This window comes from Neolamprologus multifasciatus, chromosome 20 (genome assembly GCF_963576455.1).
Source record: "Neolamprologus multifasciatus chromosome 20, fNeoMul1.2, whole genome shotgun sequence".
In the NCBI taxonomy this organism is placed as follows: domain Eukaryota; kingdom Metazoa; phylum Chordata; class Actinopteri; order Cichliformes; family Cichlidae; genus Neolamprologus; species Neolamprologus multifasciatus.
The window spans coordinates 20,459,709-20,476,096 of NC_140458.1; the positions used below are offsets into that span (position 1 = coordinate 20,459,709).

General features: G+C 41.6%; 2 protein-coding genes across 3 annotated transcripts in view; both read left to right on the forward strand.

Annotated features, from left to right (window-relative positions):
* ntsr1 (neurotensin receptor 1 (high affinity)) overlaps nucleotides 1-16,388 on the forward strand; it is a 77,023-nt gene that overhangs the window by 7,310 nt on the left and 53,325 nt on the right. The gene's annotated exons all lie outside the window — the stretch shown is intronic.
* LOC146494866 (paraneoplastic antigen Ma3 homolog) lies at nucleotides 3,228-7,097 on the forward strand. 2 transcript variants are annotated; one of them, XM_085145552.1, is made up of 3 exons: nucleotides 3,228-3,652; nucleotides 3,736-3,816; nucleotides 4,308-7,097. In XM_085145552.1, the coding sequence occupies exon 3, from the start codon at nucleotides 4,832-4,834 to the stop codon at nucleotides 6,509-6,511; it is 1,680 nt and encodes a 559-aa protein (XP_085001678.1). In that variant the 5' UTR covers nucleotides 3,228-3,652; nucleotides 3,736-3,816; nucleotides 4,308-4,831; the 3' UTR covers nucleotides 6,512-7,097. The 2 variants fall into 2 exon arrangements, with proteins under 2 accessions (XP_085001678.1, XP_085001679.1); XM_085145553.1 differs by lacking the exon at nucleotides 3,736-3,816.

Here is a 16,388-nt window from a genome sequence, read left to right on the forward strand (position 1 = left end):
TGGAAGACCCAGCCTCGTTTCATCTTCAAAGTTCTCACTGATGGAAGGAGGTTTTGGCTCAAAATCTCACGATACTTGGCCCCATTCATTCTGTCCTTAACACGGATCAGTCGTCCTGTCCCCTTGGCAGAAAAACAGCCCCATAGCATGATGTTTCCACCCCCATGCTTCACAGTAGGTATGGTGTTCTTGGGATGCAACTCAGTATTCTTCTTCCTCCAAACACAACGAGTTGAGTTTATACCAAAAAGTTCTACTTTGGTTTCATCTGACCACATGACATTCTCCCAATCCTCTGCTGTATCATCCATGTGCTCTCTGGCAAACTTCAGACGGGCCTGGACATGCACTGGCTTCAGCAGCGGAACACGTCTGGAACTGCGGGATTTGATTCCCTGCCGTTGTAGTGTGTTACTGATGGTGACCTTTGTTACTTTGGTCCCAGCTCTCTGCAGGTCATTCACCAGGTCCCCCCGTGTGGTTCTGGGATCTTTGCTCACCGTTCTCATGATCATTTTGACCCCACGGGATGAGATCTTGCGTGGAGTCCCAGATCGAGGGAGATTATCAGTGGTCTTGTATGTCTTCCATTTTCTGATGATTGCTCCCACAGTTGATTTTTTCACACCAAGCTGCTTGCCTATTGTAGATTCACTCTTCCCAGTCTGGTGCAGGTCTACAATTCTTTTCCTGGTGTCCTTCGAAAGCTCTTTGGTCTTGGCCATGGCGGAGTTTGGAGTCTGACTGGTTGAGGCTGTGGACAGGTGTCTTTTATACAGATGATGAGGTCAAACAGGTGCCATTCATACAGGTAACGAGTGGGGGACAGAAAAGCTTCTTACAGAAGACGTTACAGGTCTGTGAGAGCCAGGGATTTTCCTTGTTTGAGGTGACCAAATACTTATTTTCCACCCTGATTTACGAATAAATTCTTTACAAATCCTACCATGTGAATTCATGGATTTTTTTTTCACATTCTGTCTCTCACAGTTGAAGTGTACCTCTGGTGCAAATTACTGACCTCTGTCATCATTTTAAGTGGGGGAACTTGCAGAATCGGTGGCTGACTAAATACTTTTTTGCCCCACTGTATGTAGTTTAAAAAGCAGGTTGCAGAATCTGATCCTGCATTCTATGATGAAATATGTTCACACTTTGAAATGTGATCATTAAATGCTGTTGAGTAACAATTTGAAAGGTTTGAAAATTTAATATCTGAATTGCAACATTATTTCCACTGAAAATTGTGTACATCTTACCAGGTCTAAATGTGTGTGTTCATCTGCTTTGTGTCCCTGTCAGGTTACAGATGAATAGTTTGATGTAAAAATTAAATGTGAAGTGTGGTATGCTTCCAGCTTTACCTATTAAGGAAAATTTGGATGACTGAGCGGATATGGTTGAAAAAAACATTCCACAATGCCATTTAGTATCTGATCTGTCCTTTTTACACTTTGCATTCTTAGGTACAATGAGCAATGTCTAGAAAAGTTTAGAACTGAAGTGCCTATGTGAAAAACCTTTAGTATGATCCCTTGTGATATATTGTCAGACTCCACTTTTTGATTGACCTTCTCTGGACTACATGTATAATATTTTCTTCATGCAGACTATTCTACATATTCTGTTTAGAACAGTATCCACATGTATTTTGTCACTAATCACTTTATTTTTACAAATCCAAATTGCCTTTTACCAGCTCCCATTTTGGCTCCGAGAGACAGAAACCCTCTCTTCTTTTAAGATTAGGCTTAAAACTTTCCTTTTGATAAATTTTATAGTTTGGCTTGGATCACGTGACCCTGAACCCTCCATTAGTTATGCTGCAATAGTCCTAGGCTGCTGGGCCTTCCCAAGATGCACTGAGTGCTTCGTCTTCATTGGCTTATGTGTTTATACACCACTATGCATTTAATCATTAGTTATTATTAATTTCTGGCCTTCTTCCACCGTGTTTCTTTTGCTCTGTCTTGCTCCCCTCACTGCCAACCAGTCACAGCAAATGGCTGTCATTCCTTCCTCTGTTTGTGCAAGAGGTTTCTTCCTATCAAAAGGGAGTTTTTCCTTCTCAAAGTCTGATTGTTGTGGATTTCGTTCTATGATTGTAGCATCTTTACCTTGCAATAGAAAGCGCCATAAGGTTGTGATTTGGTGCTATATAACCAAAATTGAATTGAACTGAAATGAGATGAAAGTAGAATAAAACCTGTCTTTCCTGGTGACAGTGAGGTCCTGGGGAATTTTAGACTGAGATAAATCAGAAAATGTATCACTTGTCCAAATAAAGTTAGCACTTTTTATAACACCCCTGTATTTCTTGCTCCCATCTCCTATTGTGTATGCTGTAGAGAATGTGTTTTTCCCACCTACCCATGACTGCAAATTCTAGAACCTTCAGCTGAAATTTAAGTGCAGGAGTATTGCATTCATTATGCTTTGTGTCAAAAACCAATCTGTCTTTGCTGACATGAGCCATATTTTCCAGAAAGTCCCATCTGCTGCCACATTTTGCACAATTAATTTGAAAAAGAAGCAGATGTTGCTTACAATAACTGCAAGGCTACAACATAGTCTCAAAAATGATTTTACAAAGTTACATAGCATCTGCTTTGTGACCAAAAGTATGGTTGATCAGCTGAACACCCAAGAGTCAGCTGGTTGATGGAATGGCCTTTGTACTGTAGAATGAACTCTGAATAATGCATAGAATTGGTGTAACTACAATCTCACTATTGTCCTATGCGTCTTCATGAAGTAAGAACCCGTTTTTTAAACATCTCTTCTCCGGCTATAGTATATCCCGCCTCTCGTGCCTGGTCTTCCTCTTCACAGGAATTGGTCAAGACCTTAATGGACTGCAAGAAAAACAGAGCCTTGGTTATGTTTACATTCTCATAGCAGTGGTAGTTGAAATCTAAATGACATAATAAAATTTGGCCTCTCTGCCAGCCTCATTGAAAGCAACAGAGTGTATTCACTCAAGTGCTGTGCTGCTTTGAAGCCCCTGCTGGTATTTGACATTTGATTTTCTAGCCCCATACAAAGGCTACTATATGACAACTCTCGACAGATCCTTTAGATCTGTTTTACTAGTGTGTGTAATATCTTGTTGCTTCTCACTTGTTATAGTTATTTTTGGCTTGGAAGCAGAGATGGGCAGTAACGCGTTACGAGTAACGCGTTACAAGTAACGCGTTACTCTAATCCGATTACTTTTTCAAGTAACAAGTAAAGTAAGGGATTATGTAGCCCAGATGGAAAAAAAACAACACATTTACACCAATGATAGAGAAGAAAGAGTATTTATTCTCTTTATTTTAACTGTCCACACCAACAAAGTGTCATATTTCCTATGACCATTGAATGCACCTCTCAGTTCACCCCACGTGAGGGCAACTAGCTCAGCAACCAATCAAAGCCTACCCAGGCCGTATTGACCCTGTCAGCCAGGAAGTGAGGTGAAGGTGCATGGAGTTCCCGGGTTTTTTTTTCTCATCTCAGCAAGAGGAGTGGAGGCATCTGATACTCAAACCGAGAAATCCACGGACAAAAGAGAGGGAATAAACTCAGAATTGAGAGGAAAGGAAGCCAGCATACTCACCTGCTGGAAATCCGGAGTCGAGTGGCTGGATGAAGGAGAGAAGCAATGTCGGTAAGACAAGTGTTATTCCGAAGAAAAAAACTTGTAGAGACTTACCGTCGTGATCACGCTAATGCTAGCTCGGTGTCTCACAGGCTAACCACTCACCTTTCATCCGGAGAGCTGCTGCAATTCCGACACCAGTGTATGTTGAGCTTTTGTGAAACAGAGCAACGGTGAGCAACATGTTCTTAGCTGCTCTAAAGCTAATTTTTGGCAGTTCACTGTGAGTTTAAAGTAACCTAGAGGGTAATTTTTAGTGCATTTTTCTCTCACGAATAGGCCTATAGTGTGGAGAAATTAAGCACACTGCTTTAATACCTCTGAACTGAACTCACATGTATATTTTGTTGCTTATTTGCACATAGTTCTGAATTTGTTATGGTGTATTGTATTTTGAATGTCAATGGTTACTTACCATAAGTATTGTTTAATTAATGTTTACATGAATAGAGACATATTTGAGCAACTTAGATGTTTAGTTCTCATATTTGATATACTTGAAAATTGAATGTTGTACAACAGAACTGTGAGATTTGATAAGATTTAAGATGTTGATGCAATGAATATGAGGTTGATGCAATATTTTGATTTTACATTTTAACCTTAAAAACAGTGCATCTGAAACAGACTGATTAGAATGTACATTTTATGACCTGGATTATAGGTCAGGTTTTTTGGAGAGGACAGAAAAGTCCAAGGACCAGGACGATATCCCGGTTGTGATAGATGGCGAGCCAACCACTTTGAGGACGATCTACCCAAAAGAAGATACACACCACACACTCATACATTCCAATTACACTCACAAGGACCTTTGAAGTTGGCTATCGCCAGCTTAACTCTAAATTCTTAAAGGGCCCCAACGAGTACTTTTATTTTGTTTGAGTGTGCACACTATTTATTTTATTTTATTTTATTTTTTTACTTTATCTGTACAAATTGGACAAATATCTGTTATACCTTGTAACAATACAAGAGTGGCTACTCAAAAGTTAACATTGTGTCCAGGTCATTATTGCTGCTCAATACTTTGGCTCCATGCGAATTTGGTGTCTTCTGATTCTGGCCAGGGTCTTATTACGAGCCCAAGTAATTATTGCGCTGTAATTCACCTTTATACCTTAAAGCTGGTTACAGAAGTGGCGAGCCAGCCAGGAGCCATTTGATTTGAGCATCAATATTGAGGCAATGACCAGCATGGATTTCATACAAAAGTCTGGTGTCAAAATACCTAATGCGGTTGTTGTCGCTGGGATAACACAGGTATCTGAGAAAGATGAACACGTCATTGACTTTTTGAAACAGTATGGTAAAATCGCAAGAGTCCTTTTTGTTGATGATTCACTGTCCGACTTCTACCAAAACCTGATCGTTGAATACTCTAGCAGTTCAGCCTTAGAAGGTTTAGAACCTCGTTTGCCATACACGTACACAGCACAAGTTGATCCCAGCGTTGTCTATGAAATTAAAACACTCAGTAGCATGTACACTACCAAGGTTGGGAGTAATGTTACAAAGACCTACTTGGCTGAACTCAAGGAACTAGCCAAGCTGAGTGGCAAAGACTACAGTGAGGTGCTGAAGGAGATGATGTGTCAGATTGGGGAGGATGTTGAAGCCATGCGACCTACCTCTGAAGAACCTTCTCCCACGTATGTCGAGACCACTGTTGTATCTCCACCCGCTCCTAAAGAGCGACAGTGTCACACCTCACATTCAGATGTTACACCAAGTGATATTGGTGCCACCGATCATGTTCCTCTCACTAATGGAAGGAGAGCAGCGTCCCTTTCAGTAACTGACTTGAACCCACCTGACATTCAGAAGGTCGTGGTAGAGCATATCGTACGAAGGCAAGATGTGTTCCCACACATCCAGTCTCAGGTGAGACTCCGTTCCTTCTCCGGTAAGGTTCCCAGACCTAACAACGAAACTGATTATGACACATGGCGCACACAAATTGAACTGCTCCAAAATGATCCCAGCATGTCCCCCCTGCAAATATCCAGAAAGATCCATGAGAGCCTGCTCCCACCAGCAGCTGATATAGTTAAGAGTTTACGGCCCGAGTCACCACCTGCAACTTATTTGCAGCTTCTAGATTCTGCCTTTGGCACTGTAGAAGATGGGGAGGAGCTTTTCGCTCAATTCCTGAACACCCTTCAAGATCCAGGTGAGAAATCATCCACTTACCTTCACCGGCTACAGCTAGCATTAAACAGAGCCACGAAGAGGGGGGGAGTTGCATGTGAAGAAGTGGACAAACACCTACTTAAACAGTTCTGCAGGGGATGTTGGGACAACGACCTACTCAGCGCCCTGCAACTTGAACAAAAGAAGAGCAGCCCACCCCAATTCTCAGACCTGTTGTTAATGATTCGCTCTGAGGAAGATCGACAGCAAGCAAAAACTAGTCGTATGAGAAAACACATTGGCACCACAAAGCAGAGAACTCAGTTACAGTTCCAGGGTGTACATGTTTGTGAACCAGAGGAGAAACATGAGAGTGGCATTGCTGCTATTGAGGATCTGCGAAAGCAGGTGGCGAGTCTGCAAAGTCAACTAACTACATTCATGTCACAGAAAAAGACAAAGTTTGCAAACAGTAAGGGATCTGCAGGGAAGCCGCAGAGTAAGATGTCAAAGCCACATGATGTAGATGGACGTATGCAAAGACAGACTTCAAAGAGGCAAACAGGCAGACCCAAGCCCTGGTATTGTTTCAACTGTGGTGAAGATGGACATATCGCTCCATGCTGTGTTGACCCTGCTAACCCCAACCTAGTAGCAGAAAAAAAGAAGCGGTTGGAAGAGAAACAACGCCAGTGGGAAGTGCGAGATTGTACAGTTTCACCTTTAAACATCTAACAGTTCCTGTTGTGGGACAAACAGGAGGTGAGGAGAGTCAACAACGTCCCTCAGACGTAAACAATGGCGACAAAATCACAGCTGAGGTTAACAAAGTAAGTACCCCAGCAAAGATTGTCAAAGCACAACCATGTTCTGGCTTAAACCATTCAGAGCAGAAACAATCTTTCCAACTCCCTAAACAGTTGATTGGTGCCAGACGTACAGCTCAAGTGACTGTGAGAGGTGAAGAAGTCAACTGTCTTCTTGACTCAGGCTCCCAAGTTACCACTGTTCCTGAGTCATTCTACCAGCAGCACCTTTCGGAGCAAAAGATCAAGCCACTACATGACCTCTTAGAAGTGGAAGGTGCTAATGGACAGCTAGTGCCTTACTTTGGCTATATAGAAATGACCATAACTTTTCCAAAGGACTTTATAGGTGTTCCAGTAGATGTAAACACACTTGCTTTAATCGTCCCTGACACTTCACAATCCCTCATGCTTATAGGCACAAACACCCTAGATGTACTGTTCGACATCTACTCAAAGACTGACTTAGCCGATCGTCAACCCCTCCCACATGGCTACAAAGTAGTTTTCAAAATCATTGAGTTGAGACGGAAGCAGACAAGTGACAACCATCAGGGAGTAGTGAAGCTACTAGGCAAGATGCCTCAAGTCATTCCAGCTGGTTCAACTGTAGTGGTGGAGGGAGTCACCCTTGGCAAGGGCCTTCAGGATGAAAAATCAGTTGTCATTGAGTACCCGTCATTGTCCCCCTTGCCCGGTGGCCTGCTACTTAAAGCCGGTCTGGTTGACTTTCCCCATCGGCGGCCCCACAAGTTGCCAGTTGTTATAAGCAACGAGTCTGACCACGACATTGTCATCCCTGCCAAGTGTACTATTGCAGAGGTTAGTGCTTATCAGACCATCCTATTAAAGGAACACAACAAGACCAAACAGTCAGAACCACCCCAGAGAACTCCAGAGACTCCGTCTTTCCAAGAGCCCACCATAACTTTCAATTTTGGTGACTCCCCAGTTCCACTGGAATGGAAACAGCGCATTACTCAGCAGCTCAGCGGCATGCCTGAGGTGTTTGCACAGCATGACCTGGATTTTGGCCGGACGGACCAGGTGCGACATCATATAAAACTTTCAGATGACACGCCTTTCAAACTACGTGCCCGGCCAATCCACCCACGGGACATTGAGGCTGTCCGGAAGCACATTCAGGAACTCCTTGATGCAGGAGTTATTAGAGAGTCAGAGTCCCCATTTGCGTCACCCATAGTGGTAGTCCGGAAAAAGAACGGCCAAGTCCGGTTGTGCATTGATTATAGGCGTCTAAACCTCCAGACTATAAAAGATGCGTACAGCCTTCCGAAGCTAGAGGACACGTTCTCAGCCCTCAATGGTTCACAGTGGTTCTCTGTTCTTGATCTAAAATCAGGGTATTACCAGATCGAGGTCGAAGAAGCAGACAAACCGAAGACGGCCTTCGTGTTCCCTCTCGGCTTCTGGGAGTTCAACAGAATGCCTCAGGGTGTAACGAACGCCCCCAGCACGTTCCAGAGGTTAATGGAGCGGTGCATGGGGGATATGCATTTGAAGGATGCATTGGTCTTTCTTGATGACGTGATAGTATTCTCCCGAACCCTTGAGGAACATGAAGAAAGACTCATGAAAGTGCTCACTCATCTAAAAGAGTTTGGGTTAAAGCTGTCACCAGAGAAATGCGTCTTCTTCCAGACTTCTGTCCGTTATCTGGGACATGTGGTCTCCAGAAATGGTGTCCAGACTGACCCTGAGAAGATTTCGGCTCTTAAAACATGGCCTGTCCCACAGACTCTGCGAGAGTTAAAGTCGTTTCTTGGTTTTGCTGGGTACTATAGAAGGTTCGTTAAGGGGTATTCCAGCATGAAACCTCTCCACAACTTAACTTCAGGGTACCCACCTAGCCACAAGAAATCAAAAATAAAAACACAAGACAAAATGCACATCAGTACCATGACCCAAAAGACCCTTTCGGAGGTCGCTGGACACCAGCTTGCCAGCAAGCCTTTGAGTCAGTCATCCAAAGTCTCACCACTGCCCCTGTACTTGCCTTCGCTGACCCCCAGAAACCCTATATACTGCACACTGATGCCAGTACCACTGGGCTCGGTGCTGTATTGTATCAGGAGCAAGAGCAGTACAAATTGGACAAATATCTGTTATACCTTGTAACAATACAAGAGTGGCTACTCAAAAGTTAACATTGTGTCCAGGTCATTATTGCTGCTCAATACTTTGGCTCCATACGAATTTGGTGTCTTCTGATTCTGGCCAGGGTCTTATTACGAGCCCAAGTAATTATTGCGCTGTAATTCACCTTTATACCTTAAAGTTGGTTACAATTACTATTGCAAAAACGGTAATTAGATTACCGTTACTTTCCCGTAGGAACGCTGCGTTACTGCGTTACTAAAACCGTGATTTTTTGCGAGAATGTCTCATGACAGTGACGTAAGCAAGTGCCACGTTCGTGACAACAGCTGTGTGCAGATCAACAACGGACAATATACAGAGTGCGGAAGAGAATGTGAGCATGAGTTACTTTTAGTTTGATTCCATAAAAAGTGACAAAAACATTAGTGTCCGTTGTGCGTGGGAAGAAAACTTCTTTTTACAGCGAAAAAAACCCCTAAATTTCCAAGCAAGCACCGAGTGCGCTACGACGTAATGGGAAACTCACAGAGAAACTCGCGGATTCTTCCACTGACCGCAGCGGCACACCTGCACCAGGTGTTTTTTTCAAGTAACTTGACCAACACTGCTTGGAAGAAGCAAGCTGTGTAGGGTTGACGATTATTTTCCTGGTAATTCCTTCCTCCCACAATAGGAATTTTAAGGATCAGATGGAGATTCATCACCAATGTCTTGCGTTGTCTGTACTGCATGTGAGAAATATTTAACTGATTTCTATTCGTAAAATGTTCACATAATCAAAGTCACTTCAAATCCTATTTGTGGCTAGTATTAAATCACTACAGAAGATATGCAGTAGTGGTCAAAGGTTTGCACACACTCATCATAGGCATGAATGTTGTGTTATTTTACATTTTAAATGATTGATGAATTGCACAGCATACATATTTAATAACTTGGAAAAAAAAACAAGATTTGGGTGCACAAGTTGGAATCCACACAGGGTCATAGTACACAAACACTCCCACTAATATTTGGTTAAATGTCCATTAGCAATTTGCAACTCAATTAGGCAATTTTGGTATGAACATAAACAAGCTTCTGACATAACTCTGGCTGAATATTAGAATCCTTTTCTTGGACATAATTGGTAGAATTAAATTAGTTAATTTCCTGGTAGTAGAGGCCACAAAATTTCAGTAAGGTTGATATCAGGGCTTTCAGAAGGTCATTCCAGAGGCCTAATGGGTCATTTCTAGACATCTGCATAAGAACAAGTTATTAAAATGTGTCACCACTTTGTCAGTGTCCGGAAGATGACCTAAGATCACCCTCAAATGAGAGGAAATTGGTTAGGTTGTTGAAGAGCAAAATAATAAGCATCAAGGCTCAAGTCTGCAATGAACTGGAAAATCCTGGAACAGCATGCGTCCTAATCTGCTGCGTATCCTCTGTCTTTGCCGTACAACTTGCCTCACAGTAATCTTCTCTTCCTTTTTCATCTCCCTGACTATCCCACTTTTTCTTTGCTAACCTCTTTCTTTGAGTGCTTTCTTGTACTTCCTCATTCCACCATCAATTCTCCTTGTCCACTTTCTTCTGTCTCTTGCAGATCTGCATAAGATGAAGTCCACCTGTTTGCACCTTCCTCTACTCTTTTGTTACTCTTTCTTCCTTTTCTTAAATTACATGTTCACGACAGCCATTTCCATCCTCCGTCATTGTAAAAATCCACCACCATCTGCCTTTCTTCTTTTCTCTCCTTAACAAAAAATAATTTAGAGGGAACAGTTGTGCTCTTCATATTACGTCACCTCTCCGTCTCTCTGCATGTATCTGCTCCACGCCATGTGCATGATGGAGAATAAAGAACTGCAGCAGAGTCTTGAAGTAAAATCATTGCAATAGAGAAACAGACACACCTATGTCATCAAAAAAGATAATATCTTATTAAGGCAGATAAACTTTGTTTCCCATTGCCAACTTCAAAGTTAGCTAGGTCGCATTGATGCAGGAACTTTTATTGATTAAACTTTTTTAGGTGAAAATGTTGACGACTGATTTCTTCATGTGTCTTCATGTGAAAAACTGATACTGGTTTTATTTTGGAGGAGTTCATTAATATATAGTTAAGTTTAAAATGTGTAATTTCGAACCACTTATAAATTATAAGCATAAGCTCTCATAATTATTATAGTGTCACTGACTATGTCTTTAACCACAGAGCTGACAGAAAGTACTGAGACCAAAGACCGCTTCACAGAAAAATGTTTTGGTGACATTATATTATATACATTATATACATTTGTGTGCCACCAAGTTCTGAAGACCAGGTACTTTGATTTGGTCTACAGTTTAAAAAGTCAGCCATACCTTCTCATATTGTGCAGTGACTTAAAAAATATATTCTTCTAATGGAGCTCAGGGCTTTTGTTTTTGTTTTGTTTTCTCTGATACCTCCCCATAAGAATTAAAACTTATGACAAGTTATTTGGTACTGAACATTTATTGTGAAAAAAAAGAGAGAGCAAATCTCTCAATTTGCGTTGTAAATTTTATAATACTTGAAATAGTGTAAAAGCATATTTGTATTTCTCTGGGTTCTGCTTTAAGGATGTTAGACATAACACCAGACAAAAAACAGATTTGTTTACGTCAGGGATTGGGTCTGCATACAATTATAAAACAGCACATGACATGTGGCATGTAGCCTCTGCAGAGTGTTTTGTTTAAACTATGTCAACATTGATACAAATATTTGGATTATTCCCTGCTGAGAGTGAGAGAGAACTATTACAAGCTCCTATTTTTACGAGCACAGTGTTCCCATAATGGCCTCAAACTGGCCATTATGGGACCACTGTGCTCGTAGAACAGATAAACGGCCTCTCAATTGGTTGTAAACAGCATGCCACCACCGCCACTGCCCGTTTTCTATTGTGGTCTACTAGATTCTGATCTATTGTGATCAGAATCTAGTAGAAGATAAAAGAAGAAGATTCATAAAAGAAGATCTTTTATGAAGAGAAGCAGTGTTTACTGCTTCTCTTCATAAAATTCACAAAATAGATAAAATAGATACAAATTTTAACACACTGTATTGACAAAAGTATTCACTTACACATTCAAATCATTGAATTCAAGTGTTATAATTACTTCCATGGCCACAGGTGTATAAAATCAGGCACCTATGCATCCTATGCTTTTATACACATTTGTGAAAGAAGGGGTCGCTCTCAGGAGCTCAGTGATTTCCAGGATGGTTATGTGATTGGATGCCACCTGTGCAACACATCCAGATGTGAATTTCCTCACTACTAAATATTCCACAGTTAGCTTATATTATATTATAATATAGTATAATAACAGAGTGGGAGCTATTGGGAATGACAGCAACTCAGCCACGAAGCGGTAGGCCAAGTAAAATCACAGAGTGGGGTCAGTGGATGCTTAGGCACATACTGTACAGAGGTCACCAACTTTCTGAAGAGTCAATCGCTATAGACCTCTAAACTTCATGTGGCTTTCAGATTAGCTCAAGAACAGTGTGTGTAGAGAGTTTCATGGAATGGGTTTCCATCGCTGCTGCATCCAAGCCTTACATCACCAAGCACAATGCTAAGTGTCAAATACAGTGATGACGTGTTTTCTGGAGCAACGAATCATGATTCTCCGTCTGGCAAGCTGATAGACAAGTCTGGGTTTGGTGGCTGCCATGAGAATGGTACATGTCTGACTGCACTGTGCCAAGTGTAAAGCTTGATGGATGGGGTATATAGTGAGTGGTTGTTTTTCGGGGTTTGGGGCTTGGCCCTCAGTTCCAGTAAAAGGTCTCTTGATGCTTCAGCATACCAAGACATTTTGGACAAAAAACCTGTGGAAAGCTGTTATAGCTGGGAAAGGGTTGGCCGACATCTTATTAAACACTATGGATTAAGAATGGACTGTCACTCAAGTTCATATGCATGTAAAAGCAGACAAGAGCAAATACTTTTGGCAATATAGTACATATTCATACATGAAGGCCAGTTATATTGACAGTCTTAAATAACTAAAACATAGTAACAATACTTGAATACTGGATTTAGAAGGAGTAAAAAGACACAAAGGACACACTTGCATCCTATGATGCAAGTGTGACGGTGGTAAAGCATATGTTCCTCCCATCCAGGCAACCATTATAACGTTTGGCAATGATGGTGCCCTTCCAGATCTGTAAAATGACAATTCCATAGGCACTGATACACCCCCATACCACCAGAGATGCAAGCTTTTTATGTGAGTGTTTTTTTAGTATCACTTACTTTTCTAGGCCTTTGTTGTCCTCTTCCAAACTTTTCTGAGACATGTTGCTGCCATCAAATCCTGTCCCAATATGTCCCAATATTTTTTCCGCAAAATGTCTAAATTTAAACATGTAATAGGCACTCTCTTTTATTGTGGATAAAATATGTGTTTATGAGATTTTTACTGATTTTTGGGGAGAAGTGAGATTGTGCATTTAATATGAAAAGAAAAAGCTATGATACACAGTTGACAGTGAACCGAAGAGGAGGCAACATAGATATAAACAATATCCCTGTTCTAAGGTTTTTTGCCAATAAAAACCCTTCTACATTCTAAAAGAAGGAAAACCATCCAAAAGTTTGAATACTATTATGTGAGCAAACTGATAATAGTGTTCAAAGATCAATATTTAGGTTTTCTATTAATGAACATTCAATGAACAATGAACATTCGGTTTCATTGCAGCCTTTCTAGTCTGGATATTATCAAGCCCTACTCAGAAAGATCTGTACAACAGTAAAGCATAATTTATATACAAAGTGAAAAATAGTGGACCTGCTATTGAACCTCAATACTTACTTGATTATAAGCAACCATAGTTTGAACTCTATCACAGTTATATAAGATATTTGATCAAAGCTGGTTGTATCAGACATCCTAGCCCTATTATAATTTCACAAATTGTCAAGAGAAATATACAAACAGTGCAGCAGAGTGTGACGTTTTGTAAACTGAGTTATATAGGTAATGGATTGTGATTGCACTGGTTTAAAGCCTCACTGCTATAGTAGACGATACTGTTATGCTCAAAAACTTGTTGTCTCAACACCAGATCCAGATATCCATGGTTGGCTAATCTTTCCCCTGAAAAATGTCCTATTCTATATCTAAGTTTGATTTTTATATCTAACAAAAAGATGACCCCGCCTCTCGCCCTATGAGAGCTGGGATCGGGTCCAGCGCCCCCTGTGACCCTGAGAAGGATAAGCGGAAGCGAATGGATGGATGGATGGACAAAAAGATGACAAGTTTTTTTCTTTAGGTTTTTAAAAAAGGCTTCCCTTCTACCTCATTTTAAGCTATTGCCAGTTGAATTATACAATGTGCTCATATTTTTGTAATGCTGTTCTAGTGTTGTTGACCATTCAAAGGGCTTTGGACTACAAGCCATGTAATCAAAAACTATGATATTTTCACCTGCAACTCAAAAAATTCAAAAACCAACACTTCTCTGCCAGAACATTACAAGGAAGCTCTGAGTAACATGGCAGATCTGAAAGCGGTGCTAATGGAACTAAAGACACTTCATTTAGAGCTTTGATCTAAACTTGACAGTATCGATGACCACTTAGTTAGGAATTGCAATGCTGTCACAACCATTGCCAGTAACATGACAAAGATGAAACAAAAAGTTGATTGCCATACCACTTAGAAAACAGTGGCTGAAAATTCAGTAACATTTTATAGTATTTAGTATAGTCCCGAATTAACCAAAGCAATTAAATCCATCCATCCATCTTCTTCCGCTTATCTGGGGCCGGGTCGCGGGGGCAGCAGCCTAAGCAGAGAAGCCCAGACCTCCCTCTCCCCAGCCACCTCCTCCAGCTTATCCGGGGGAACACCAAGGCGTTCCCAGGCCAGCTGAGAGATATAATCTCTCCAGCATGTCCTGGGTCTGCCCCCGGGCCTCCTCTCGGTGGGACATGACGGAACACCTCACCCAGGAGGCGCCCAGGAGGCATCCTTGTCAGATGCCCGAGCCACCTCAACTGCCTCCTTTCTATGTGGAGGAGCAGCAGCTCTACTCTGAGCCCCTCCTGGATGGCTGAACCTCTCACCCTATCTCTTAGGGAGAGGCCAGCCACTCTTTGGAGGAAGCTCATATTTTATCCGCAATCTTCTTCTTTAGGTCACTACCCACAGCTCGTGATCATAGGTGAGGGTAGGGACGTAGATCAACCAGTAAATCAAGAGCTTTGCTTTTACACTCAGCTCTCTCTTCACCACGATGGACCAGTACAGCATTCGCATCACTGTGGCTGCAGCACCAATCTGTCTGTCAATCTCCCGTTCCCTTCTCCCATCACTTATGAACAAGACCCCAAGATACTTAAACTCCTCCACTTGGGGCAGGAACTCATCCCTGACCCGGAGTGGGCACTCCACCTTATTCCGGCTGAGGACCATGGCCTCAGCAATTAAACAAATCTAAGCCAAAGAAGAAATGTATGTTAGCTGGTAAATACTGAAGGAATTCATATAAAAAATAGTACTGGCTTGTTGAACTTGGATACCATACCATTAACAGAACTTTTGATAAAAAAAGGCTTCCAAACAAAATGTAAAATGTGCTCATCAGCTGCTTCCTAGCCTAATATTACTCCTTCTTCAGCTTGATGGCTCCGTTCATTCTGGTGTCCATCATCTGATTTTGGGCATTACCATCACAACAGGCACCAACCATCTTGCAGCCACAGCTCCTTGGAGCAGCCTCAGTAGTATGGTCCCTTTGGACTCAATGTCCTCACACTCCCCCAGCATGGTAGAGTAGAGTTTTTGCTGGGGGTGAGAGAATATAAAAAACTGCAAGTTTGAATGCCAGGGGATTAAGTAAACTGAAAAGAATTGAAGAAGGTCATAACTCAGATCAACCATGAAAGAGTTGCAGATATAAAATTGGTACAGAACAGATGGCCCAGTCAAGTGATACATACAGTTTCTTAAATTTAAACTTTAAAACTTAATTTTGTAAATTTCATAAAAATTTACAATATATGTGCAAAGCAGAGCATGAGCTGGCCTCCAATGATGACGTTTTCTTTGTGTCTTTTTGGCTTCTCAGTAGGAGATAGGCAAAAGTGAAAGAAACAGCTGTAGTTAGCAGACTTTGCATTACTTGTGTTTTCTTCTTGTCACATGTTGTTTCCCTCTTCGTTTATCATTTTGTATTCCTCTCATATTCTTTACTCCAATTGCTCCCAGTTTTAGATATGAGAAAGGAAAAGGAGACAGATGTAAAGAAGAGCTTACCAACGGGGGTAAAAAACCCAAAACATTTTGTGAAATGAGAAATTCTCAAAATAACCATCATCTTCAGATCAGTTCTTTTAAGGCGAGTGTACATTATAGATTCAAAAGTGAAGCAGTCGTTTCAAATTAAGATGTTCTTAGCACCTAATCCAGGGGTGTCCAACTCCAGCCCTCGAGGGCTGGTGTTCTGCAGGTTCTAGATATCACCCTAGGTCAACACACCTGAATGAAATGATTAGTTCATTACCAGGCCTCTGGAGAACTTCAAGACATGTTGAGGAGGTCATTTAGTCTTTAAATCAGCTGTGTTGGATCAAGGACACATCTAAAACCTGCAGGACAGGACACCCCTGAGGACTGGAGTTGGACACCCCTGACCGAATCTAAGT